Source organism: Schistocerca cancellata, chromosome 1 (assembly GCF_023864275.1).
Source record: "Schistocerca cancellata isolate TAMUIC-IGC-003103 chromosome 1, iqSchCanc2.1, whole genome shotgun sequence".
In the NCBI taxonomy this organism is placed as follows: domain Eukaryota; kingdom Metazoa; phylum Arthropoda; class Insecta; order Orthoptera; family Acrididae; genus Schistocerca; species Schistocerca cancellata.
Window position 1 is genome coordinate 1,137,768,470 of NC_064626.1, and position 27,096 is coordinate 1,137,795,565.

Genomic DNA, 27,096 nt, shown 5'->3' on the forward strand with positions numbered 1-27,096 from the left:
AGTGTTTGGCCCTGAAGTTCAAGCTCCATTGATAGATCTCGCGAATAGAAAACAGTCACTTAGTATGTGTAATACTGGAAACGGAAGTGAGCCGGTTAATTCGAAATCAGAGCGCGAAAGTGTAACTAGCAGCAATTCAGGGAAGAGGAATTAATGGGGGGAGGTATGATGTCTCAGCTACTGCAAATGGCAGTACTTATTGGTGTCGATGGTCCAGCAATTAAATAAAATATAAGTTGAATAACAGGGAAACAATAGATTCCTACTTCACGTAATTAGTTATGAGCAACAACATAGCTCGCGAGATATTCGCTGCCAAACGCATACTACGTCTTCATTGCGTAAGCCACGGAAAAGTCACATGTGCACAAGTCGGCACTACGAAATATTTCTATCTCCCGCGGCCACGCGCAAACTGCTCCACACTCCAAGTCTATTCCGTGACTCTCCGTCCAGCACCGTACTGTCCAGCACCTCCCGTGTCCTGGACCTCTCCGTGTCCTGTGCCGTACTCTTCTCCCACTTCCATCCTGTCTCCCCATTCACGAACGCTGTGATTGGCTAGAGCGCTCCCACCCTGTCTTCAAGCCAACGCACATTCAGAAACATAATGAAACACATTCGAAATATTGGATTTACATTTAAATAACGTGAAATTAAATAAATATTCATACGGGTGGACCATAAACATGCTCTAACACACCTTATTAAATACATAAACAATTAAATAGACATACATCAAAAGAAAGGAAGCAAAAGGTAGGTCAGGAGCCTAATGTCTCTGTGCTTTCTAAGACACAGTAAATAATTGACCAGTTTCGTCATGAATAGCTTATATCGGATATTAACAAAGATATGGGTGAATCAATATATTTATAAGCTTGCTGCTACCGTTTTTTCGTATAACTGTGGAGTACTTATAGCCTGACGCGATCGATAGTAATCGGCCACTTTGACCTCCAATAAATCATTTACTATTCAAGTTACATGCCTGTAATTTACACCAATTTAGGTTTACACTAATAGCTTTCCAAAGAGACGTCGATCGACAAAATCGGATGAACGGTTTAGATTTTGGAAATTCGTTGCTGGATGGTACTTGTATAATTTACAGTAAGATACTAAACTTTAAATTAATAAAGATATTGAAAATCTGATTACACCATCAGAATCGTCGTGCAAACGATGGTAATGTACATGTTTATTTTTGGGGTATCATGACATATCTGGCTACTATTAATTTCTATATGAACTGTGAAATGACTGCCATGATTGTTTGACAAAGTCCACCATCTTTGGCACTCCCGGCGTGTCACCTTCTTCGACACAGCGTCACCATGGAATTCCCAGCCATGCGGCTGATGGAGCACGTGGTCCGGCCGTTGTGCGGCCGCCGACATGCCGCCGCCCGCCGAGAGGCCCCAGCGCGGCCACGCCAACTCCGAACTTAGAATTTCCAGGGCGCCACAACTCGCCCGTTACCTCACAAACAGTGGGAGACATCATACACGATCTGGGATGACTCTCCGTCGCCGTTTATTAGGGCGTGGGTTATGTGGTGTCGTCCACTTCTGAGCTTACATTTGACGAATGTGCAGAAACATCCTTGACGGCAATGGTGTAGGGAACAACGTCACTGGGGACAAGAATGGTTTCACATGGTGTTTCTGGACGAATCGAGGTTCTGTTTGTTCGATAATGATGGCCACATTTTGGTTCACTGCAGACAGCAGAAGCGGTATCACAGCGACTGCATATGCACCAGACATACAGCGCCAACTGCAGTGCTATTGGGTACACCACAAATCACAGTTGGTGCACGTCCAGGGCACTGTGAACAATGTGGCCTACGTGAATGATCCTGCGATCTGTTGCCATACCCTTAATGTGCAACACAACAGACGACATTTTTCAACAAGACAATGCACGACTACGTGTTGCTTCACGAACACGTGCCTTCTTGGTGTCGCAGGAAGTCAGCCTTTTGCCCTGACTCGTCAGATCACCAGACTTGTCGCCAACCGAAAATGTGTGAGATATGGTGAAACGATGGGTGCAGTGCTGTGACCCAATGCCAACTACCACAGATGAACTTTGGAACCAGGCGAATGCAGCATGGATGGCTGTGCCACAGCACATCATTCGCGTCTTATGCGCATCGATGCTATCACACATGGAACAAGTTATCGGGGCCCATTGCGGACCCTGTGCCTAGTAGGCAACAGCACACATTCTGAACCGAGATGACTGAAATGCTAATCATTTCTGTAGGACATACAATGTACATGCCCTGTGAATATGAGCGTCCTATCTCTAGTTGTTGAAGATGTTCTATTTTTTCTGAACATTTTTTCTGCGGCCCATCTTGAAAGAGAAAATTTTAGTAATCATATAAATGAGTGACTACTTCAGTGCCATATTAGAAGTTTACGAACTTGATTCATGGAACATATAGTATTAACTAGTGTTAATACACAATGGACACCATAAAATCACTAGACAGTCTAGCTGCTGCCTCATCATCAGAGAGATTAATTAACTAACTGTTCGGGCCGAGCGTTTTGTTTGGTCACCACGACTATAGGCGCAGAGAGGCCTCCAAGAAAGTGCTCATCTGCCATCTGTATCGGTTCCGAGCCTTGTTTCTTCTGTGTTCACTGGTTTGCTCTGCAACAAGTGAGAAACAGAAACATAAATGCTACAAATCTACACCCCATCACTGTAAGACTTTTCAAACACAGCAGGCAAATTTTCATGTCTTTTTCATTAACTTTAACATCGCCTTAGTAATTTAGAGAACAAAATGCTGGAGATTGCAATAAGAAAATATTTATTAATGATCTTGGACCAGAGTGACCGCTAGTATTGCACCATATGTAATAATGTAAATTCCTTTCTTTAACATGGTGAAGGTTTCACTATTTTCTAAATGCTTTTGCGTATGTGGGAGGACACAAAGTGATGGAGTAGAGATATTGTGGAGAACGGTACTTTGCAGGCTTTCCGAAGGAACAAGCATTGACTTTCTGGAAATGGGACCGAGAGAGTGGTTAGCACAGTGGACTCGCATTCGGGAGGACGACGGTTCAAACTCGCGTCCAGCCACCCTGGTTTCAGTTTTCCGTAATTTCCTTAAATCGCTTCAGGTAAATGGCGGGATGGATCCTGCGAAATGGCAGGGCCGACTTCCTTCCCCATCCTTCCCTAATCCGATGGAACCGATGACCTCGCTGTTTGGTTCCCTCCCCCGCATCAACCAACTAACCGACCTGGAAATGGGACTGTGGCAGAATCCTAGGGGGTCGCTAAGCACTGCCTGCTTTACGACTTCAGGCAGGTGAGTGGGCTTCCAGAGGGGGAGAGGTACCGTGAGCCGCTGCTCAGGGATACTTTCTCATGTTTCGCGGAGTGGCTTTGTAGATAGCTACTAGCCACTTTAGAAAACACGAGGTGCCCAAAATAATGGACTAGCCTTGCCAACAGTGTTTCCTTATCCCAGGGGCCCTCTGATGAGAGACTAACACCACCAGGGCAAAGACGAGAGATTGATCTTCGAGAGTGTGACGTTACAAGCACAGAGCTGGAGCGTACTTTTATTAGCAGGAGGAGAGATTTGTGCGATATGATTGGCATCTGAAGATGATGCACTGATTTGGAGGGACTCTCTATGTTGGAGGGAAACCTCGATACTGGGCCACAGTGTTTTGTAATTTTGCATCAGACATTATTCGTTGGAAAAAAAAGAGTTCAGGGCAGAAACGGAAACTAAAATTTTTATCATTCAGGGGCGACCCATGGAGGTTTGTGGCTGGACCTCCATCAGTAACAATCCGTATTCACGGGCAGTCTATGGAGATTGTTGTTGTTGTTGTGGTCTTCAGTACTGAGACTGGTTTGATGCAGCTCTCCATGCTACTCTATCCTGTGCAAGCTTCTTCATCTCCCAGTACCTACTGCAACCTACATCCTTCTGAATCTGCTTAGTGTATTCATCTCTTGGTCTCCCCCTACGATTTTTACCCTCCACGCTGCCCTACAATACTAAATTGGTGATCCTTTGATGCCTCAGAACATGTCCTACCAACCGATCCCTTCTTCTGGTCAAGTTGTGCCACAAACTCCTCTTCTCCCCAATCCTATTCAGTACCTCCTCATTAGTTATGTGATCTACCCATCTAATCTTCAGCATTCTTCTGTAGCACCACATTTCGAAAGTTTCTATTCTCTTCTTGTCCAAACTATTTACCGTCCATGTTTCACTTCCATACATGGCTACACTCCATACAAATACTTTCAGAATGACTTCCTGACACTTAAATCTATACTCGATGTTAACAAATTTCTCTTCTTCAGAAACGCTTTCCTTGCCATTGCCAGTCTACATTTTATATCCTCTCTACTTCGACCATCATCAGTTATTTTGCTCCCCAAATAGCAAAACTCCTTTACTACTTTAAGTGTCTCATTTCCTAATCTAATACCCTCAACAACACCCGACTTAATTCGACTACATTCCATTATCCTCGTTTTGCTTTTGTTGATGTTCATCTTATATCCTCCCTTCAAGACACCATCCATTCCGTTCAACTGCTCTTCCAAGTCCTTTGCTGTCTCTGACAGAATTACAATGTCATCGGCGAACCCCAAAGTTATTATTTCTTCTCCATGGATTTTAATACCTACTCCGAATTTTTCTTTTGTTTCCTTTACTGCTTGCTCAATATACAGATTGAATAACATCTGGGACAGGCTACAACCCTGTCTTACTCCCTTCCCAACCACTGCTTCCCTTTCATGTCCCTCGACTCTTATAACTGCCATCTGGTTTCTGTACAAATTGTAAATAGCCTTTCGCTCCCTGTATTTTACCCCTGCCACCTTTAGAATTTGAAAGAGAGTATTCCAGTCAACATTGTCAAAAGCTTTCTCTAAGTCTACAAATGCTAGAAACGTAGGTTTGCCTTTCCTTAATCTTTCTTCTAAGATAAGTCGTAAGGTCAGTATTGCCTCACGTGTTCCAGTATTTCTACGGAATCCAAACTGATCTTCCCCGAGGTCGGCTTCCACTAGTTTTTCCATTCGTCTGTAAAGAATTCGTGTTAGTATTTTGCAGCTGTGGCTTATTAAACTCATTGTTCGGTAATTCTCACATCTGTCAACACCTGCTTTCTTTGGGATTGGAATTATTATATTCTTCTTGAAGTCTGAGGGTATTTCGCCTGTCTCGTACATCTTGCTCACCAGATGGTAGAGTTTTGTCAGGACTGGCTCTCCCAAGGCCGTCAGTAGTTCCAATGGAATGTTGTCTACTCCCGGGGCCTTGTTTCGACCCAGGTCTTTCAGTGCTCTGTCAAACTCTTCACGCAGTATCTTATCTCCCATTTCATCTTCATCTACAGCCTCTTCCATAATATTGTCCTCAAGTACATCGCCCTTTTATAGACCCTCTATATACTCCTTCCACCTTTCTGCTTTCCCTTCCTTGCTTAGAACTGGGTTTCCATCTGAGCTCTTGATGTTCATACAAGTGGTTCTCTTATCTCCAAAGGTCTCTTTAATTTTCCTGTAGGCAGTATCTATCTTACCCCTAGTGAGATAAGCCTCTACATCCTTACATTTGTCCTCTAGCCATCCCTGCTTAGCCATTTTGCACTTCCTGTCGATCTCATTTTTGAGACGTTTGTATTCCGTTTTGCCTGCTTCATTTACTGCATTTTTATATTTTCTCCTTTCATCAATTAAATTCAATATTTCTTCTGTTACCCAAGAATTTCTACTAGCCCTCGTCTTTTTACCTACTTGATCCTCTGCTGCCTTCACTACTTCATCCCTCAAAGCTACCCATTCTTCTTCTACTGTATTTCTTTCCCCCATTCCTGTCAGTTGTTCCCTTATGCTCTCCCTGAAACTCTGTACAACCTCTGGTTCTTTCAGTTTATCCAGGTCCCATCTCCTTAAATTCCCACCTTTTTGCAGTTTCTTCAGTTTTAATCTACAGGTCATAACCAATAGATTGTGGTCAGAGTCCACATCTGCCCCTGGAAATGTCTTACAATTTAAAACCTGGTTCCTAAATCTCTGTCTTACCATTATATAATCTATCTGATACCTTTTAGTATCTCCAGGGTTCTTCCATGTATACAACCTTCTATCATGATTCTTAAACCAAGTGTTAGCTATGATTAAGTTGTGCTCTGTGCAAAATTCTACCAGGCGGCTTCCTCTTTCATTTCTTAGCCCCAATCCATATTCACCTACTACGTTTCCTTCTCTCCCTTTTCCTACACTCGAATTCCAGTCACCCATGACTATTAAATTTTCGTCTCCCTTCACTATCTGAATAATTTATTTTATTTCATCATACATTTCTTCAATTTCTTCGTCATCTGCAGAGCTAGTTGGCATATAAACTTGTACTACTGTAGTAGGTGTGGGCTTCGTATCTATCTTGGCCACAATAATGCGGTCACTAAGCTGTTTGTAGTAGCTTACCCGCATTCCTATTTTCCTATTCATTATTAAACCTACTCCTGCATTACCCCTATTTGACTTTGTGTTTATAACTCTGTAGTCACCTGACCAGAAGTCTTGTTCTTCCTGTCACCGAACTTCACTAATTCCTACTATATCTAACTTTAACCTATCCATTTCCCTTTTCAAATTTTCTAACCTACCTGCCCGATTAAGGGACCTGACATTCCACGCTCCGATCCGTAGAACGCCAGTTTTCGTTCTCCTGATAACTACATCCTCTTGAGTAGTCCCTGCCCGGAGATCCGAGTGGGGGACTATTTTACCTCCGGAATATTTTACCCAAGAGGACGCCATCATTTAATCATACAGTAAAGCTGCATGCCCTCGGGAAAAATTACGGCCGTAGTTTCCCCTTGCTTTCAGCCGTTCGCAGTACCAGCACAGCAAGGCCGTTTTGGTTATTGTTACAAGGCCAGATCAGTCAATCATCCAGACTGTTGCCCTTGCAACTACTGAAAAGGCTGCTGCTCCTCTTCAGGAACCACAAGTTTGTCTGGCCTCTCAACAGATATCCCTCCGTTGTGGTTGTACCTACGGTACGGCTATCTGTATCGCTGAGGCACGCAAGCCTCCCCACCAACGGCAAGGTCCATGGTTCATGGAGGGGCTATGGAGATTAGCAGGCTGATTTCGGTCGGTGGTAGTCTATAGAGTTTTTACCCGCCAGGGTAGCCGAGAGCGCTAACGCGCTGCTTCCTGGACTCTGGTAGGCGCGCCGGCCCCAGATCGAATCCGCCCGGCGGATTTACGACGATGGCAGGTGTGCTGACCAGCCTGGATGTGGTTTTCAGGCGGTTTTCCACATCCTCCTAAGTGAATACCGGGCTGGGCCCCACGTCCCGCCTCAGTTACACGACTCGCAGACATTTGAAACACATTCACACTGTTTCACGATTTGCACTAGACGCAGACAGCTGGGGTACACTAATTCCGTTCCGGGGGGTATTGGGTGGCGGCAGAAAGGGCATCCGGCCACCCCTTACAATTAACCATGCCAAATCCGTATTTAACCCTGCCGACCCTGCGCAAATAGAAGGATAAAGGCGGGAGCAAAAGAAAAGTAGTCTATAGAGTTTCAAGGGCGGAAGTCGATCAGTGGAAAGCAAGACGGTGTTGCGTATTTGGTGACACGCCATCTTCTTCTCTGGAGAGCTACCTCCACGCCAGCGGCATTCATCTCGGCGCACGGCAAAGTTATGGTAATCATTAAAAGGTGGCACCGGATACTTAGTGCATTCTGTTCGGGACTTGTAAAATTTCAGGTCTCCCGTTGACCGTTCCTGTGTTGAGCACATGATTGACTTACTCAGTCACCAAGCTTCAAGTCACTGGGTTTATCGGACGGAATTTGTGTGTTTAAATTTGAGTCACAGACCGGGATATGAGTTAACTGGGCCCAATTTTGGCAGGTAGTGGAGTAATATTTTTGTCCATTACAGTCTATAATCACAAAGTTCTTACAGGTACAAGTTATCAACATTTAACTGTGTCTTTCTTATGAATATTATAATAAATGTTTTTATGAAATAAATCGAAATCTTAAAATTTAAAAGCTCTAAGTGCCATAATAGGGAATTTTGAAGTTCTGTGTGAAATGGGATCTACATGGAAAACCCAATAACTACAATGAATGAAATGTAGCATCTGATGTAATCAACATATGGTATGCGATTTAATAGCCACTGCTGTTAACACGTGAAACGCTCTATGTTACGCAAGGGTACTCTTCATTACTACATAATGCAGGTGTTTGTAACAATTTGAGTGGAAAGAAACGGCTAGGTAGTGTGGCAGCAATGAGGAAAAAGCTGAAACATGAAAGGAATAAATACATAACTTCAAGTAATATATGTATTCCTGCAAAAGCTCGTCCAACGCAGGAGGCAAGTCTCATGACTTATCGCTAACCTACACCGTAACTGGACAGAATGTTTATTTTTGAGGTACTAAATCCATGCGGTTCTAGGCGCTACAGTCTGGAGCCGCGAGACCGCTACGGTCGCAGGTTCGAATCCTGCCTCGGGCATGGATGTGTGTGATGTCCCTAGGTTAGTTAGGTTTGAGTAGTTCTAAGTTCTAGGGGACTGATAACCTCAGAAGTTGAGTCCCATAGTGCTCAGAGGCATTTGAACCATTTTTGAAGGTACCAATTTTTTTTATTTGAAAAGATGTAACCGATTTATTAAAGCAATGAAGACAAATAAAACCATTTATCGCCAGAACACGAATGCATGTGACTCTTAGAATTCGAGAATCCAGGAGATTGTAATATAAACACAGCAGATATAAACATATTCAAAGTACTGTGGCTGTGGTTAGACAAACATAAGCAACATGCGTTTGAGATCAGGAGGCCTGAGAAGGAATCTATATTTCTAAAAAAGTTGTAAGAGTAGAAGTCGTCAATAAAATGCCAACTATTACTCCTGGATGGTTCAATTCACACATGTCAAGAAGAGAAGAAAGGTTTGACAGAAATGATGCAGTGCCAGACAAATAACGACTACATACAGTTTTACGAAAGCAGAATGACTTTTCATTACCTTGACACAGAGGAATTAAAGACATTAGCTGCCAGTGGACACTGATTTAAATCAATCGGGCAAATTGAAAATTTGTACCGCACTGGGATACGAACTGGGGTCTCATGCGTACTTGGCAGATACACTGACTATTACGCCATCCAGTCGCAGTGGTCACCACAACTGCACAGACAACCCTAGCACGATTCCCATCATGTCAGAAAGAACACGCATCACCTATATTTTCTTTTTTAGTGAGTAGGAACTATCGCACTTAGAGGTTTTCACTGCATTTCCACTTTCAGTAAGTTTTTCATACTATTGAAATACAATATTTGTAAGTTCCTTTGAAAGTTAGATCCATACTATTCTCTACTGTAAAACACAGTACATTAATAGCGCAATTATGAGCATTAATTACGTAGTATACTTAAAACTCATGTTCCTGAAATACGTTACTTTTTATTTCAAGTCTTCAAATAGTTTTTAAATGAAAGATTGTTTATGTTGGACATCATCCTACCACACTAATTACTATGCAAATCTCCCACTTTACGCCCTATGCCTAGGGCCTAATATCGCATTGTCCACTTACGACTTTGCACATGTAAATTCTTAGGGTGGATATTAGAGAAGTGGTCATCCCACATTTACTTTTGTGGATTGGGGAGGCAAAGCCACAAAGTGGGGATTTTGCATAAATTGCCGAACTCTATACCAGGATTAGAATCCAGAATCTCCTGGTACACTGTCAGAAGAAATAGTAGTAGGATTCGCATAAACCGGGGAGCCTGCTCAGTTAGAATTTTTAATTTCAGTTGTTATTGATCATTGATGACGTTCTTGGTGACTAAATAAGAGACAACATTGTATCACAGTAGTTTTAACACCTGAATGAGCATATTATTAATCTTTATACATTCCTTCCTACAGTTTCTAATTCATAGCTTTATGGATTCTGTTCCACATCTGATGATACATCAAAATTGAACACCAGCGTTGCGGAAATTTTGTATGTGTTGCATATGCGAATTTTGTGAATAATTTATTGTGTAAATGGAAACCCTCACGAGAAAAATTTTTTGTTGTTCTGTTGAGTGGGGAACATAGAAAATTATTGTTTTGTTGTTTCGGCAGCGTAAGATTTTTCGGGAGCGTTAATAGGATGTCACAACATCCCGCATTCTAGGTTAGTTTGTTTAGTGAAAGTACGCAACCAGACTTGCATCTGTTCGGAGGAAGCTCACGGGGAGTAGAATATTTGTGACCCACGAAACGTAACCATTGCAGTCTGACTGGACACGGAGCGCCTTGTTTTCAAGTAAAACAGCATATCTGTTGAACGTGTAAATAGCACGTACACACAACACAAGAATGCGAAGCTGTGCATGGTTCTACACGGGAAGAATGAAGTAAGGAGTGTTGTGAGAGAAGCAACGAGTTAGAGACAGACGATGACTGTGGTTGGCGTAAGAATATTTTACAGAGGAATTTTTGCGAGCAGAAGGAATAAGGGGTATTGTATTTGTGATAAACTGGAAAAAAATTATCTTCAGCTCGGCCATAGTGTGTGAAAATTTATCCAGTGTCATAAGGGGTTGCTGAAGAAGTAATAGGTTTGAATACTTACACACTGGCAATCGGTCGGAAGCTACTGAAGGACTGAACTTTTGTTTCTCGTGTCACGTTTAATTTAACGGGAAACATTTGATCAATTACGTTTCAAGGAATAAAGGCAGTGAATCTCTGTGATCGTGCATATCGTACCGTAGCGCTAAACAGAGTACTGAGCGTATTAGCAACTGAATTTGCAATCCTCATACTCAGATAAGTCATTTGTGAGTACTGCATATACGCCATGCAGTGCAACTTTCTGACAAGGGTGGAGTTACAGATGTTACGGAACGCGTACTGCTCTGAGAAGGGATGTGCTCAGAGTATTAACCAGTAGGCGAGAAACGTTACCGACAGTGGAGAAGGTCAGACAATGTATGCCAGGATAGACAGTGAAAAGAAGGTGCGGGAAGGGATATTCAGGCATGAGGTTAGTGCTAATGAAAAGGAGGACATTTTGGACTGTAAAGAAGAGAGAAAGGATCTTGGGATTAGTTAATTCAACATTTTCTGCCACTTTATCTGAGCATCACGACTATGTAGCTGTTTTTACGGATGGGTCGAAACAGGAGGATTCTGTTGGTTGCTCTGTTGTTTTTCCAGATCTTGTCCTCAAGGTCCGACTGCCTCAAGCATTTACCGCCTTTGATGAAGAATTATCTGCGACCTTGCGGGCACTGGAGCAGATGAGATGCTCTTCCCGTCCTAAATTTCTTGTCTGTTCCGATTCACTAAGATCCCTTCACTCATTGCAACGTTAGTCTCCAGCAGATAAAATAGTCCAGAACATCCAGGATGGCCTCCTCAAAGTACAACCACTGGGGAAGGAGGTGGTTTTCTGCTGGGTTCCAGTGCACGTCGGCATTGCTGGGAACGAAAGGGCAGATCTCGCAGTCAAAGAGGCGTGTGTCGATCCGCAAGTATTTCAGTTTGCCATCCCCCTGCACGCACTCACCTCGCTATTGAGCTCACGAGTCATGCGTCGGTTGGAGGATGAATGGCTGGAAATGGCTGACAATAAGCTCCGTTTAGTCAAGCCCACAACACGTGTGTGGTTGTACATCTTTCCAGCCCCGTAGACGGGACGAGGTTCTCCTCACTCGGCTTCAGATGGGCCACAGTTCTATGACGCCTGGCTTCCTGCTGCGGCGAGAGGACCCTCCAATGTGTGGTACTTGTGGCGTCCAGGTCACTGTGCGCCACGTTTTATTGGATTACGTTTCAATTTCTGGCCAGCCGGCCGCGGCTGACTTGCCAGCGGATCTGCCACCTCTTTTAGGAAATACTCAGACGAATGTGGTTAAAGTTTTAGAGTTCTGTGACTTGTCCAATGTTTTTACCAAGATTTTAGGGAGAGGCTCTTAATTTGTTCACAGGATGACTGGCTCGCCCATATTTTACGTAAATGGCCAGCCAGTGACAATTTCCTATGGCATCATTGACACTCCTTTCTCGTTTTCCTTACGTTTTATTTTCCTATACAGCATTTTGCAACTTTTCCCGCTTTCTTTGCGTTTATGCTTCCATTTTACTAAGTTTGTCGACATTCGTTTCTTTTAATGTGTGTCAGGGCGCTGACGACCTCGACGTTGAGTGTCCACAAGCCCCAACACACACAGACACACACAGTTTCGACTCAAAAGAGGATCACGTTGCTTGTCCCTCGGGAGAGTCAAGCCAGATACGACAGATACGACACTGTAACGGACGGAGAGCGAAACCAACACAACTAATGACAGCCGGCCGGGGTGACCGAGCGGTTCTAGGCGCTACAGTCAGGAACCGCGCGACCGCTACGGTAGCAGGTTCGAATCCTGTCTCGGGTATGGATGTGTGTGATGTCCTTAGGTTAGTTAGGTTTAAGTAGTTCTACGTTATAGGGGACTGATGACCTCAGAAGTTAAGTCCCATAGCGCTCAGAGCCATTTGAAGCCAACAACTAACGACAGTATTCCAGACAAGGGAGCAGACTACAACATGTAGAAGCAGCAGTGGTAGTTCATAACCCGGAGGAGGATGAGAACAGAAGAAGTGATAGATACCACTCAGATAACCTCTAAAGCAGGGGTGTCCAAATTTCGGCCCGCGGGCCGAAACCGGCCCGCGAGGGCCTGCCAACAATTGAGTTTCGAGGCCTATCGCGACCAATACACCGCGATATTGTCGGAGCTCTATCTTTACAAAGCGGGTCATGGTTAAACTTGTGGCTATCCACAATAAACAGACAGACCATTCACCGTGCGATAGTGAAAAAAAAAGAACGGTTAACAGACTAGTTAAGCGAAAACATTTTAAGTAAAGAAATTCTTTGCATATTATTCTACTCACGAGTCTGGTGCAAGTCGCTCAAATGGACGCCACTTCGGCGACTAGCCTTAGTAATCAATCATTATGGAAGATGATTCTTAAGCGAGGTTTCACTTTCTTTTGATTATGTTGTAAATTACACATAGCAAGTAAATCGTATAAAATATTTTTTAGCTGTTTCCACAACTTTAGATTTTTGCGATTTCATCTTTCCTTTAGCCTGTGACTTTTGGCTTTTTCCAACAATGAAAGACACTCTCCGTGGCCGCACATTCACCAGCCGTGCTGCTATTGCCTCAGCGATTTTCCAGTGGTCAAAACAGACTCCTAAAGAAGCCTTCGCCGCTGCCATGGAATCATGGCGTCAGCGTTGTGAAAAATATGTACGTCTGCAGGGCGATTACAACGAGAAGTAACGCCAGTTTCATCGATTTCGGGTGAGGAGTTAATTAGAAAAAAGTCGGAGTCCTTAGAACTCACTGTCTCACTCCCTTCCCAACCACTGCTTCCCTTTCATACCCCTCGACTCTTATAACTGCCATCTGCTTTCTGTACAAATTGTAAATAGCCTTTCGCTCCCTGTATTTGACCCCTGCCGCCTTAAGAATTTGAAAGAGAGTATTCCAATCAACATTGTCAAAAGCTTTCTCTAAGTCTACAAATGCTAGAAACGTATGTTTGCCTATCATTATTCTTTCTTCTAAGATAAGTCGTAGGGTCAGTATTGCCTCACGTGTTCCAACATTTGTACGGAACCAAACTAATCTTCCCCGAGGTCAGCTTCTTTCAGCTTTTCCATTCGTCTGTAAGGAATTCGCGTTAGTATTTTGCAGCTGTGACTCATTAAACTGATAGTTCGCTAATTTTCACATCTGTCGACACCTGCTTTCTTTGGGATTGGAATTATTATATTCTTCTTGAAGTCTGAGGTTATTTCGTCTGTCTCATACATCTTACTCACCAGATGGTAGAGTTTTGTCAGGACTGGCTCTCCCAAGGCCATCAGTAGTTCTAATGGAATGTTGTCTACTCCGGGGGCCTTGTTTCGACTCAGGTCTTTCAGTGCTCTGTCAAACTCTTCACGTAATATCATATCTCCCATCTCATCTTCATCTACATCCTCTTCCATTTCCATAAAATTGTCCTCAAGTACATCGCCCTTGGTCATCAGTCCCCTAGAACCTAGAACTACTTAAACCTAACTAACCTAAGGTCATCACACACATCCATGCCCGAGGCAGGATTCGAACCTGCGACCGTAGCAGTCGCGCGGTTCCGGACTGCATGCCTAGAACCGCTAGACCACCGCGGCCGGCTTACAATTTAAAACCTGGTTCCTAAATCTCTGTTTTATCATTATATGATCTATCTGATACCTTCTAGTATCTCCAGGGTTCTTCCATGTATACAACCTTTTTTCATGATTCTTGAACCAAGTGTTAGCTATGATTAAGTTATGCTCTGCGCAAAATTCTACCAGGCGGCTTCCTCTTTCATTTCGTAGCCCCAATCCATATTCACTTACTATGTTTCCTTCTCTCCCTTTTCCTACTCTCGAATTCCAGTCACCCATGACTATTAAATATTCGTCTCCCTTCACTACCTGAATAATTTCTTTTATCTCATCATACATTTCATCAATTTCTTCGTCATCTGCAGAGCTAGTTGGCATATAAACTTGCACTACTGTAGTACTACTGGAGCGAAGTATGGCAGGTAAAAATCGTAGAGTAAGACCAAGAGATGGGTACAGTAAGTAGATTCGTAAGGATATAAGTTGCAATAGTTATTCGGAGATGAAGAGGCTTGCACAGAATAGAGCAGCATGGAGAGCTGCGTCAAACAAGTCTTTGGACTGAAGACCACAACAACAACAGCGGAGGAGATACTGAAAGAACTCCAGTTAACATCAGTGCTTACCCAGACAATTTGGAAGAAAACCTAGATGACGAACTGGTGTAGTTAGCTGAGCTGCTCTAAATAAATGTGACTGCTGCTATTGACAGCAAAATCACGAGCCACTGAACTGCAATTTTACAAAATTTTAATTGAGAATTCATTATAATCGTGTTTCCCAAATGTGGCAACAATCTTTTATCCGTCTTTTATGATTGACAGTTGCAGTGTAGAACTTTTTTTTACATTAATGCGTATTAGATGCTCAGATGTGTGTGAATTCCTAAGGCACCCAACTCCTGAGGTCATCGGTCCCTAGACTTACACACTACTTAAACTAATTTAGCTAAGAACAACACACACACCCGTGCTCGAGGGAGGACTCGAACCTCGGGCAGGAGGGACCGCGCAATCCGTGACATGGCGCCTCAAGCCGCGCCGCCACTCCGCGCGGCAAAGCGTATTAAAAATGGGATAAGAACGTCTGATCAACCTCACCTTAATGAACATAGAATGTTATATTCTCAGTAATGACTTGATTAGTGTTATCTCTAAATTTGGCCAAATCAAATCGAGAACACTTGTGTGATGCTTTTGCTGGTTCAATCCGTGGCTGAGCAGGTGGTGTACTGACGACGAAAGAGTTAGAAGTGTAAAACTGCGTGCAGTAGACATTACCGTAAATGTTTAAGGTCGATGGGACTTCAATTCATCCGGTGTCTCGGGTACGGCAGTTTAATAAATGCTTCTCAAGAAAATAGAATGGGAATGCCTCGAGCACATAATGACATACCTCGACCTGGACACACTGAATGGGCTGCTACGAGCCATAAAGAAGTGCTCGTCATTTATGGGATTCCGAGAAAAATTTCTGAAGATTTTCTGGCCACAAACGAAACACGATTACTATATTGATGGAAAAAAATCGCAACACCAAAACTCTATTCCAATCTCGCGGCATGTTGCTGTAATGATAGCGAGCGTTACATGCTTTTGAGATTCGACGTGGTGAGTTGATGTTAGTCAGGAATGTCTTTAATACGATAAAGTCACCATTATCAACCCTTCACTGCGTTATATCGAGTTCGTCTAACAGGGTTACGAGAAGCGGATGTTTTTCTGCGATACTGCAGAAAGACTTGGTAGGAATGCAGCCGCTGTGCATGATTCACGGGAATGTACGCCCACAACAAGACTGGTCTCCAGTCGACGACATGGCGCTACCGAGAGGTGAGACCGTCGTGTTATGCGTAAGGCTCTGGCGTAACGTACCAGCATCTGCAGCAGGCATTTGAGCAGCAGTTGGGACCACACTGACCCAACGGAATGTTATAAATCGATTACCTCAAGGACAGCTCAGAGACAGAAGCCCTATAGTGTACGTTCCATTGGACCCAGACCATAGGCATTTGCGACTTCATTGGCGTCAAGCGAGAGCTCATTGGACGTCAGGATGGAGGCCTGTTGCGTTTTCTGATGAAAGCTGGTTCCGCCTCGGTGCAGTGACGGCAGTGTCTTGGTTGGAAGGAGGCCAGTTTAGGGCCTGCAACCAGCCTGTCTGGATGCTAGACACACTGAACCTCACCGAAGTTGTGGTATGGGTTGCGACTTCGTATGAGAGCAGGAGCAGTCTCGTGGTTATCCCACACCCTAACTACAGATCTGTGCTTCAACCTACATCTACTACATCTACATCCATACTCCGCAAGCCACCTGACGGTGTGTGGCGGAGGGTACCTTGAGTACCTCTATCGGTTCTCCCTTCTATTCCAGTCTCGTATTGTTCGTGGAAAGAAGGATTGTCTGTATGCTTCTGTGTGGGCTCTAATCTCTCTGATTTAATCCTCATGGTCTCTTCGCGAGATATACGTAGGAGGGAGCAATATACTGCTGGACTCTTTGGTGAAGGTATGTTCTCGAAACTTTAACAAAAGCCCGTACCGAGCTACTGAGCGTCTCTCTTGCAGAGTCTTCCACTGGGGTTTATCTATCATCTCCGTAACGCTTTCGCGATTTCTAAATGATCCTGTAACGAAGCGCACTGCTCTCCGTTGGATCTTCTCTATCTCTTCTATCATCCCTATCTGTTACGGATCCCACACTGCTGAGCAGTATTCAAGCAGTGGGCGAACAAGCGTACTGTACCCTATTTCCTCTGTTTTCGGATTGCATTTCCTTAGCATTCTTCCAATGAATCTCAGTCTAGCATCTGCTTTACCAACGATCAACTTTACATGATCATTCCATTTTAAATCACTCCTAATGCGTACTCCCAGATAATTTATGGAAGTAACTGCTTCCAGTTGCTGACCTGCTATATTGTAGGTAAATGATAAGGGCTCTATCTTTCTATGTATTCGCAGCACATTACACTGGTCTACATTGAGATTCAATCGCCATTCCCTGCACCATGCGTCAATTCGCTGCAGATCCTTCTGCATTTCAGTACAATTTTCCAATGTTACAACCTCTCGATATACCACAGCATCATCCGCAAAAAGCCTCAGTGAATTTCCGATGTCATCCACAAGGTCATTTATGTATATGGTGAATAGCAACGGTCCTACGACACTCCCCTGCGGCACACCTGAAATCACTCTTACTTCGGAAGACTTCTCTCCACTGAGAATGACATGCTGCGTTCTGTTATCTAGGAACTCTTCAATCCAATCACACAATTGGTCTGATAGTCCATATGCTCTTACTTTATTCATTAAACGACTGTGGGGAACTGTATCGAACGCCTTGCGGAAGTCAAGAAACACGGCATCTACCTGGGAACCCGTGTCTATGGCCCTCTGAGTCTCGTGGACGAATAGCGTGAGCTGGGTTTCACACGATCGTCTTTTTCGAAACCCATGCTGATTCCTACAGAGTAGATTTCTAGTTTCCAGAAAAGTCATTATACTCTAACATAATACGTGTTCCAAAATTCTACAACTGATCGACGTTAGAGATATAGAGATATAGGTCTATAGTTCTGCACATCTGTTCGACGTCCCTTCTTGAAAACGGGGATGACATGTGCCCTTTTCCAATCCTTTAGAACGCTACGCTCTTCTAGAGACCTACGGTACACCGCTGCAAGACGGGGGGCGAGTTCCTTCGCGTACTGTGTGTAAAATCGAACAAGTATCCCATCAGGTCCAGCGGCCTTTCCTCTTTTGAGCGATTTTAATTGTTTCTCTATCCCTCTGTCGTCTATTTCGATATCTACCATTTTGTCATCTGTGCGACAATCTAGAGAAGGAACTACAGTGCAGTCTTCCTCTGTGAAACAATCTGATGATTAGACCCACTGTGCTGTCATTTATGAACGATATTCCAGGGAATGTCTTTCAACAGGATAACGCTCGCCCACATACCGTTGCTGTAACACAGTATGCTCTCCAGGATGTCGACATGTCACCGTGGCCCGCTCGATCACTAGATGTGTCTCCAGTCAAGTACATCTGGATCAGCATCGGATGGTAACTCCAGTGTCATCCTCAGACACCATTAAACGGCCCTGTTATTGACCGGCGAAGTGCAACACGCACGGAACTCTATCCCACAAACTGACATCCAGCAACTGTGCAACGCAATGCATGAACTTTTGCATCCAACAATGGGGCGGCTACACTGGTTACTAATGCATCAGGATTTCACGTTTTCAATCGCTCATCTCGCGCTTACATTATCCTCTGATCTTGCAATGTTAATCGGTTTCATATGTTACCTAGACAAATGTATTCCCGAAATTTCATTACTCTATTTTAGTTTTTGTGTTGCGATTTTGTTTCTGTCAGTGTACTAAAGACGAGATGATAAAATTATTGGCACTGCAGCAGACTGGATTCGAGAACCCGGTCCGAGTACTTACCGCATTGGAGAGAAACAAAATTTATACCGCGACGAACCCTTCTCCGTTACTCAACTCCTTTGGTTGTTTCAGGACAAACTGCACAAGAATCTTCGGTGGTCTTTGATTGGGCAAAGAAAAGAAAATTTTAATTAATGTAGGACGTACAACGAAGATACGTGGTGGATCGAATGCGTAGAGAGAAAGGAGAGAAGGCAAAGGCATGTAAATGAGCTGCAAGTTGGACCACTCAAATGGGCAAATAACCGAGGCTATTATGTGATTGCATTATGGTAATAATGAGCACAACGATCTGCAGTCTAATCGGAACAGGATGAAAAGCAGCTAACATAGAGGTTATGGGCCTGGTCTAAAAACTATTCGTCTAAATCATTGGTACTGTAGAAGGAAGTGACTTTTCAATTCTGCATTGAATTTACTGCATAGAGAGTAAAATTAAGTAGTTTATTTCTGAGGATACCGTGTATATTAGAAATTATGTTAGGTAATTTGTCTTTTGCTATGAATAGTGTATGATCATAAGTTAATGTTAACTGGTAGACTGTGTCTGATTTATCTTGAATGTTTCTTTCTCCATTCCCAGGAATCTTTCTTTCTGTTCACTTGTATGATTGTAGCGAAAGTATCTTTGGTAATATTTGACACGAGGTAAGAGGAGCGATGTATTGCTTGACATATGGGGATATTAAGAATTTGATGGAGGTGAAATGAAGGATTAGTGTTACAGTTACATTGTGATATAAAGTATGTGCTTTTATGTTTATTAGAGTACTAGAGAAGCACTACAGTGGAAAATATAACCAATAAGAGTAAAGAGGAGGTTACGAAAAGGGAGGACATGTCTAATAGTAACGGAAGAGAAAGCTATATCCAATGTTTTGCATAAAGGTACATAAGGTTGACGTTGAAGGTAACATGATAACTATCCCAGCTTGGCTTTGTGCAGTAATTTATTGGAAGGAAGAATTAGTGGCAGAAATATTTGTGTGTTTGAGACATTTTTGTCTACGGGAGACTGTGAGAGTAAACAGCGTCGAAGGCAAGGCCTACGGGATAATGGCAACTGTTGGTACAGGACAATATTTAAATTTTATCCATTCTGCATGAGTGTTACTAGCATGGACTTTAGGAATAATGCATGACGCAACAGTAGACCCGAGCAGCAAGAGACATGCAGAGGGGAGGCAGTGACATAACGGGCGAGCCAGTCAGACAGCAGGCTGGTCCCAGCTGTCACTGACAGCGCTCAAGGGCGCCGGCCCCGGCTGATGGGGAGCTTTCAGCAGGGTACTGGACTCCATTGGCAGTTGCAGAGCTCAGTGGAGCACTCTGGAAAGACGCAAGTGGGGGACACACAGTTGACTGGCGTGGCAGCCAAGGTAATTACCGCTCTGCTTCAGTGGAACGATGACGACATGGGATTCTCATAATCTAAGAGAGTATTATGAACTGGTTAAGGTCGTGTTGGGCAACGTCTAACAGATTCCTGACACAGGCACTTCTTGAACGAAAGTGCAAGTTTCACCATGTCACTCGTGGTTCTATTCTCCTGATGTAAAGCAGTGTACATTAACCAGACTGCCCCATCAAGCAGTTCTGTGATAGGTAGCAACAGTTAACAAATATTTCTGCTCTCACCACGAGGACTTCCTCCTGCCATCTGCCTTGGCAAGCGCCCCCGATCATCATAACCTGTGTGAATTTGAAACTACTTTGGACAGCAAAATGTTTGTCCATCCAGTCCACCACGAAGGAGCGTTACAGTAGAGTTAACAATGATAATCAACACCTGTTACATCTGTAAGAATTTTTCCAACACTGCTGGCTGCTTGTTCCTGGTCATGCGCCAGTGGGCAAGGAACTGCTAAGCTGAAATAATGATAGCCACAAAACCTGAACCGTAATGATGCCGCACAGCAACACAGTCACCTCTTTCTGAACCAGCTGCTAGCGATGACGAGATGGCTACCTGCCCTCCCATAGTACATTGTACCTTAAGTGAACCTCACTGCACTCGTGTGATGGTTGTAAACCCACTGTTCGTGTGTTGCAAACAAAGAATGTATTTAAAGGACCAGACTCGTTTTAGTTTCGATGATTTTGTAAATAAATAATGCCAATGTAATGTCTATTATATATAATGTTATTATTCTGTTTTTTTTTCATAGTTTATATGTTTTCAGTGTGAGAGTATGCCAAACTACACATATTAGGAACCAAGCATTTACCAGTACACGTATGATTATTTCTATATTTGTTTGTCTTGGTCATGAACACTAACCATGTTTCACAGACAACAGTTCAATAACTACATACACCAGCCTATCTGATAGGTAGCATTTAATGCAGCATACACTTAGCGGAGAAGAGATCTCATAACATGGGTAGAAGTAAGAAAATGTTCTCTGATGATATGTTAATGTGTGGTGTTTTGTGTATTTGACAAATGTATGAGTTGGTAATGTTCAGACTCTCTGCACATTACGGACAATGTTAACCGTACTTTGGTTGCACCTAATGGTGAGATTACTTACAAAATTTGATTTTCACATGTACATTGTTATTCTAGAGTACCCACCACTGAACATGAAGCATTAATGGGGTATAGAATAAGAATGGGCCTCCAGTCAGAGTGTTTTTCTTAAAATGATTGTATGGGCAAGGACGCATATTAAATGTTGCATAGAGTGGAGAATTTATTATGTTTTATGTAATGTTTCCTCTGATCTATGGGAGAAGAATTGTTTGCATCTGATTTGAAGGAATACAAGTCCTAATTCATTCATATTGTTAATACATTTCCCAATTCTGAAGGATACGCCTTAAGCACTCACTCTAGCATTAGAATAAGCTCAGGGAGGGATCCTTGGGACTGAATGATTTGTTTATATGTGTTAATAAAATGTCACTTATACACTAAATTTGTGGAGTTACTAGAGTCATTAATACTCAGTAAAATGGACAGTCATTTGGACAAGACAGACAGTTATAAATTAATCCGCCGAGTTGGTGGGTGCAAAATTTTACTTATTGCTGGCCCTCTGCCTTGCTTAAGAGGATCACCCATGTTGCAAGGTTTACATACATGTTGTTGTTGTTGTGGTCTTCAGTCCAGAGACTGGTTTGATGCAGCTCCCCATGCTACTCTATCCTATGCAAGTATGCCAGTACTTACTGCAGCCTACATCCTTCTGAATCTGTTTAATGTATTCATCTCTTGGTCTCCCTCTACGATTTTTACCCTCCACGCTGCCCTCCAATACTAAATTGGTGATCCCTTGATGCCTCAGAATATGCCCTACCAACCGATCCCTTCTTCTACTCGAGTTGTGTCACAAGTTTCTCTTCTCTCCAGTTCTATTCAATACCTCCTCATTAGTTATGTGATCTACCCATCTAATCCTCAGCATTCTTCTGTAGCACCACATTTCGAAAGCTTCTAATCTCTTCTTGTCTAAACTATTTATCGTCCATGTTTCACTTCCATACGCTCCATACAAATACTTTCAGAAACGACTTCCTGACACTTATATCACTACTCGATGTTAACAAATTTCTCTTCTTCAGAAACGCTTTCCTTGCCATTGCCAGTCTACATTTTATATCCTCTCTGCTTCGACCATCATCAGTTATTGTGCTCCCCAAATAGCAAAACTCCTTTACTACTTTAAGTGTCTCATTTCCTAATCTTATTCCCTCAGCGTCACCCGACTTAATTCGACTACATTCCATTATCCTCGTTTCGCTTTTGTTGGTGTTCATCTTATATTTTCCTTTCAAGACACTGTCCATTCCGTTCAACTGCTCTTCCAGGTCCTTTGCTGTCTCTGACAGAATTACAATGTCATCGGTGAACCTCAAAGTTTTTATTTCTTCTCCATGGATTTTAATTCCAACTCCGAATTTTTCTTTTGTTTCCTTCACTGCTTCCTCAATATACAGATTGAATAACATTGGGGATAGGCTACAACCCTGTCTCCCTTCACAACCACTGCCTCCCTTGCATGCCCCTGGATTCTCATAACTGCCATCTGGTTTCTGTACAAATTGTAAATAGCCTTTCGCTCCCTGTATTTTACCCCTGTCACTTTCAGAATCTGAAAGAGAGTATTCCAGTCAACATTGTCAAAAGCTTGCCCCTAGTGATATGTGCCTCTACATCCTTAAATTTGTCCTCTAGCCATCCCTGTGTAGCCATTTTGCACTTCCTGTCGATCTCATTTTTGAGACGTTGGTATTCCTTTTTGACTGCTTCATTTACTGCATTTTTATATTTTCTACTTTCATCAATTAAATTCAATATCTCTTCTGTTACCAAGGGATTTCTATTAGCCCTCGTCTTTTTACCTACTTGATCCTCTGCTGGTGGTTCATGGTGTGGGTTCCTGTTGTCATGATCTAGTTCATCAACCATGAGTGGCCAAGTAAGTGGTCCTGACAGTCGGGATACCAGTTACTTTGGAATAACCCTCGGCATCTCGGACTTATTCTGAGTCGTGGTCACCTTTGTTCTCAGACGGCAAAGACTACAAAATCCACCGGTTAGTCCCTCAACCGTTAGGGGTGAAACTCAATGGGACCTGGGGCAAGTAAGGCTAGCAACCTGCTTCCCTGGTACTTTAAATACGATGCTGGCAACAATCAGAGGAAAATGCCTCGGACCTTTGGAGGTGACGAAGTTCCACCTCTAATTGACAAACCGGGGACTCCTAAGATACGACTCGGCAAACGAATGGTAACGAGATGGGGAGCTATTGATATCAATGGGGGCTACTCTGGGAAGAAGGTAGAGCTGGCAGAGGCTGCAAGTAAGATGGAGTTGGACGTTTTAGCTGTTAGTGACATTAGGGTAAGGGGTGAGAAAGTAGAGGCAGTGGTAGAATACAAGGTCTACCTGTCAGGAGTAAAATCAGGAATAGCACCAATGGGGTGTAGGTCTTTACATCAGGAAAGAAATGGAACCCAGCGTAGATGCAATAAGGTATGTAAACGAGCGACTGATGTGGATAGATTTGACAGTGTCTAGCAAGAAAATTAGGATTGTGTCAGTATATTCGCATTGTGAAGGGACAGATCAAGATAAGATGGATAGTTTTTATGACGCACTCAGTGACATAGTTGTTAGAGTAAAGGACAAGGACAGTGTTCTGCTCATCGGTGATTTTAATGCCAGGATTGGAAATCGAACAGAAGGGTATGAAAAGGTTATGGGAAAAATTGGAGAGGATATGGAGGCCAATAGGAACGGGAAACAGCTCTTGGATCTCTGTACTAGTATGGGCTTACATTTCACAAACTCCTTTTTTAAACATAAGAACATTCACTGGTATACTTTGGAAGGCGGGGGAACCAGATCTGTCATTGAGTATATAATAACAGATCAGGAAGGCTGTGAGGGACACACGTGTATTCAGGGGATTCTTTGATGACACTGATCACTATTTAATCTGCAGTGAAATTGGTATTGTGAGGCCGAAAGTGCAGGAGATCAGTTACATATGTAGGAGGATAAGAGTGGAGAAACTTCAGGATAAGGAAATTAGGCACAAGTACATAACAGTGATCTCAGAAAGGTACCAGTTAGTTGAATGTAGTCAATTACAGTCATTGGAAAAGGAATGAACAAGGTACAGGGACAGAGTACTACAAGTGGCTAAAGAATGTCTTGGAACAGTAGTGTGTAAAGGTAGGATGAAGCAAACAGCTTGGTGGAGTGACACAGTCAAGGCAGCCTGTAAAAGGAAAAAGAAAGCGTATCAAAAATGGCTACATACTAGAACTTAGGTAGACAGAAAATGTTATGTTGAAGAAAGAAACAAAGCCAAACAGATAATTGCAGCATCCAAGAAGAAATCTTGGGAAGACTTTGGAAACAGATTGGAGACTTTGGGTCAAGCTGCTGGAAAACCATTCTGTAGTGTGATTAGCAGTCTTCGAAAGGGAGATAAGAAGAGACTGACACGTATTTTCGACAGGTCAGGAAAACTGCTGGTGAATCCTGTGGATTCCTTAGGCAGATGGAGGGAATATTTTGAAGAGTTGCTCAATGTAGGTGAAAATGCGATCAGTAATGTTTCAGATTTAGAGGTAGAATGGGATAGGAATGATGATGGAAATAGGATCACATTTGAGGAAGTGGAAAAAATGGTCAATAGATTGCAGTGCAATAAAGCGGCTGGGGTGGATGAAATTAAGTCGGAACTCATCAAATACAGTGGAATGTCAGGTCTTAAATGGCTACACAGGATAATTGAAATGGCCTGGGAGTCGGGACAGGTTCCATCAGACTGGACAAAAGCAGTAATCACACCAATCCTTAAACATGGAAACAGAAAAGATTGTAACAACTACAGAGGTACCTCTTTAATCAGCGTTGTGGGTAAAATCTTCTCAGGTATTGTTGAAAGGAAAGTGCGAGTATTAGTTGCGGACAAATTGGTTGAAAATCAGTGTGGGTTTAGGCCTCTTCGAGGTTGTCAGGACCAGATCTTTAGCTTACGGCAAATAATGGAGAAGTGTTACGAGTGGAACAGGGAATTGTATCTATGCTTTATAGACCTAGAAAAGGCATATGACCGGGTTCCTAGGAGGAAGTTATTGTCTGTTCTACGAGATTATGGAATAGGAGGCAAATTTTTGCAAGCAATTAAAGGTCTTTACATGGATAGTCAGGCAGCAGTTAGAGTCGACGGTAAATTGAGTTCATGGTTCAGAGTAGTTTCAGGGGTAAGACAAGGCTGCAACCTGTCTCCACTGTTGTTCATATTATTTATGGATCATATGTTGAAAACAATAGACTGGCTGGGTGAGATTAAGATATGTGAACACAAAATAAGCAGTCTCGCATATGCGGATACTTAGTTGTGATGGCAGATTTGATTAAAAGTTTGCAAAGTAATATTTCAGAGCTAGATCAGAAATGTAAGGACTATGGTATGAAGATTAGCATCTCCAAAACGAAAGTAATGTCAGTTGGAAAGAGATATAAAGGGATTGAGTGCCAAATAGGAGGAACAAAGTTAGAACAGGTGGGCGGTTTCAAGTACTTAGGATGCGTATTCACACAGGATGGCAACATAGTGAAAGAACTGGAAGCGAGGTGTAGCAAAGCTAATGCAGTGAGCGCTCTGCTACGATCTACTCTCATCTGAAAGAAGGAAGTCAGTACCAAGACTAAGTTATCTGTGCACCTTTCAATCTTTCGACCAACTTTGTTGTATGGGAGCGAAAACTGGGTGGATTCAGGTTACCTTATCAATAAGGTTGAGGTTACGGATATGAACGTAGCTAGGATGATTGCAGGTACTAGTAGATGGCAGTAGCGTAGCGTGGTTGTAAAGGTTGGAGAGACTCTATAGTTATTGTAGGGAGACAAAATAGTACAATAAACAATAATTTAAACAAATGAAACAAAATGCATCAAATAAAACAACAACTATTACTACTATTACTACGACCACTACCACCGCCAATAATAATAATAACTAACTTGTTCAAGAAACGATGACAAATTTGTAGTACTCCAGCAGCAAGAGAAGAAGCACTTATATTTTCTTGTACACAAGTGCAATGCGCCTGTCTTTTCTTTACACGAATAAGTCCATAACTCGGTCTACAAAGATCTGATCACTGGATAGCTCTCCAAGTAGTGTCTTTTATGCTTTCTTCACTGCTTGGTGTAGTTGCGGGCAGGGTCGAACAAACGCAGGAACTTCGTTGTTTCTTCATAAACAGAGTCTAAATCATTGTTGACAATGTACTTTAAGAGGATTCTTGGAGATAAGTGTTCTTTTTATCAGCGTATATGTTACACAGTTCATTTTCAAGTTGTTCTTGTTTGAAAAAAAGGGTTCTGTTCTAATAACTGAAGCAGTGTCAACTTTGGGAATTCTTTTTGGCAGTTTGGGAAACACTTTTCATTCAAAAGTTCAACAAACTGAATTTGGGGAAAGTCTTGAAATATTTTTTCCATCTGAACAATTTGCAAATCCAGTATCTCGTAAGTTAGTGCCCTGAGAGATGTCTTTTGACTGTCACAGAACGATAAGTTGCCATTCAAACACAAGCTGAATTTAATGCATTCATCAACGAATGTTTCAATTCTTAATTGTCGTAAGTTTCTCAAAACATTTCTTATTTCGTTGTGGCAAGCAGTTATACTGACAGATTTTGACTGAAGAACATTAAAGAGGTGATCAACATAAACAAAGCACCCTCGGGAGAAGCAAAGCATGTAGACAAACGTAGGATCGTCCATCTGTCGTGTACAGCTCAAAGATTCTGGGTCTCACTGAGAGTCTGTATCATCAATTATATAATCAAAAACACGATATAGCTCTGAGAAATGACTAGGTATTGTTG

The 27,096-nt window shown here is 42.8% G+C and overlaps 1 protein-coding gene across 2 annotated transcripts in view; it reads right to left on the minus strand.

The window, feature by feature from the left end:
* Positions 1–27,096, minus strand: part of LOC126092783 (caspase-1-like) — a 159,124-nt gene that overhangs the window by 91,521 nt on the left and 40,507 nt on the right. Inside the window, exon 2 of one of the 2 annotated variants that reach the window (XM_049908514.1) lies at positions 2,545–2,667. The exons of the other annotated variant lie outside the window; for it this stretch is intronic. Within the exon in view, the coding sequence (XP_049764471.1) occupies positions 2,545–2,621 (77 nt within the window). The 5' untranslated portion in view covers positions 2,622–2,667. The remainder of the gene's footprint in view (positions 1–2,544; positions 2,668–27,096) is intronic. 2 annotated transcript variants of the gene reach the window in all.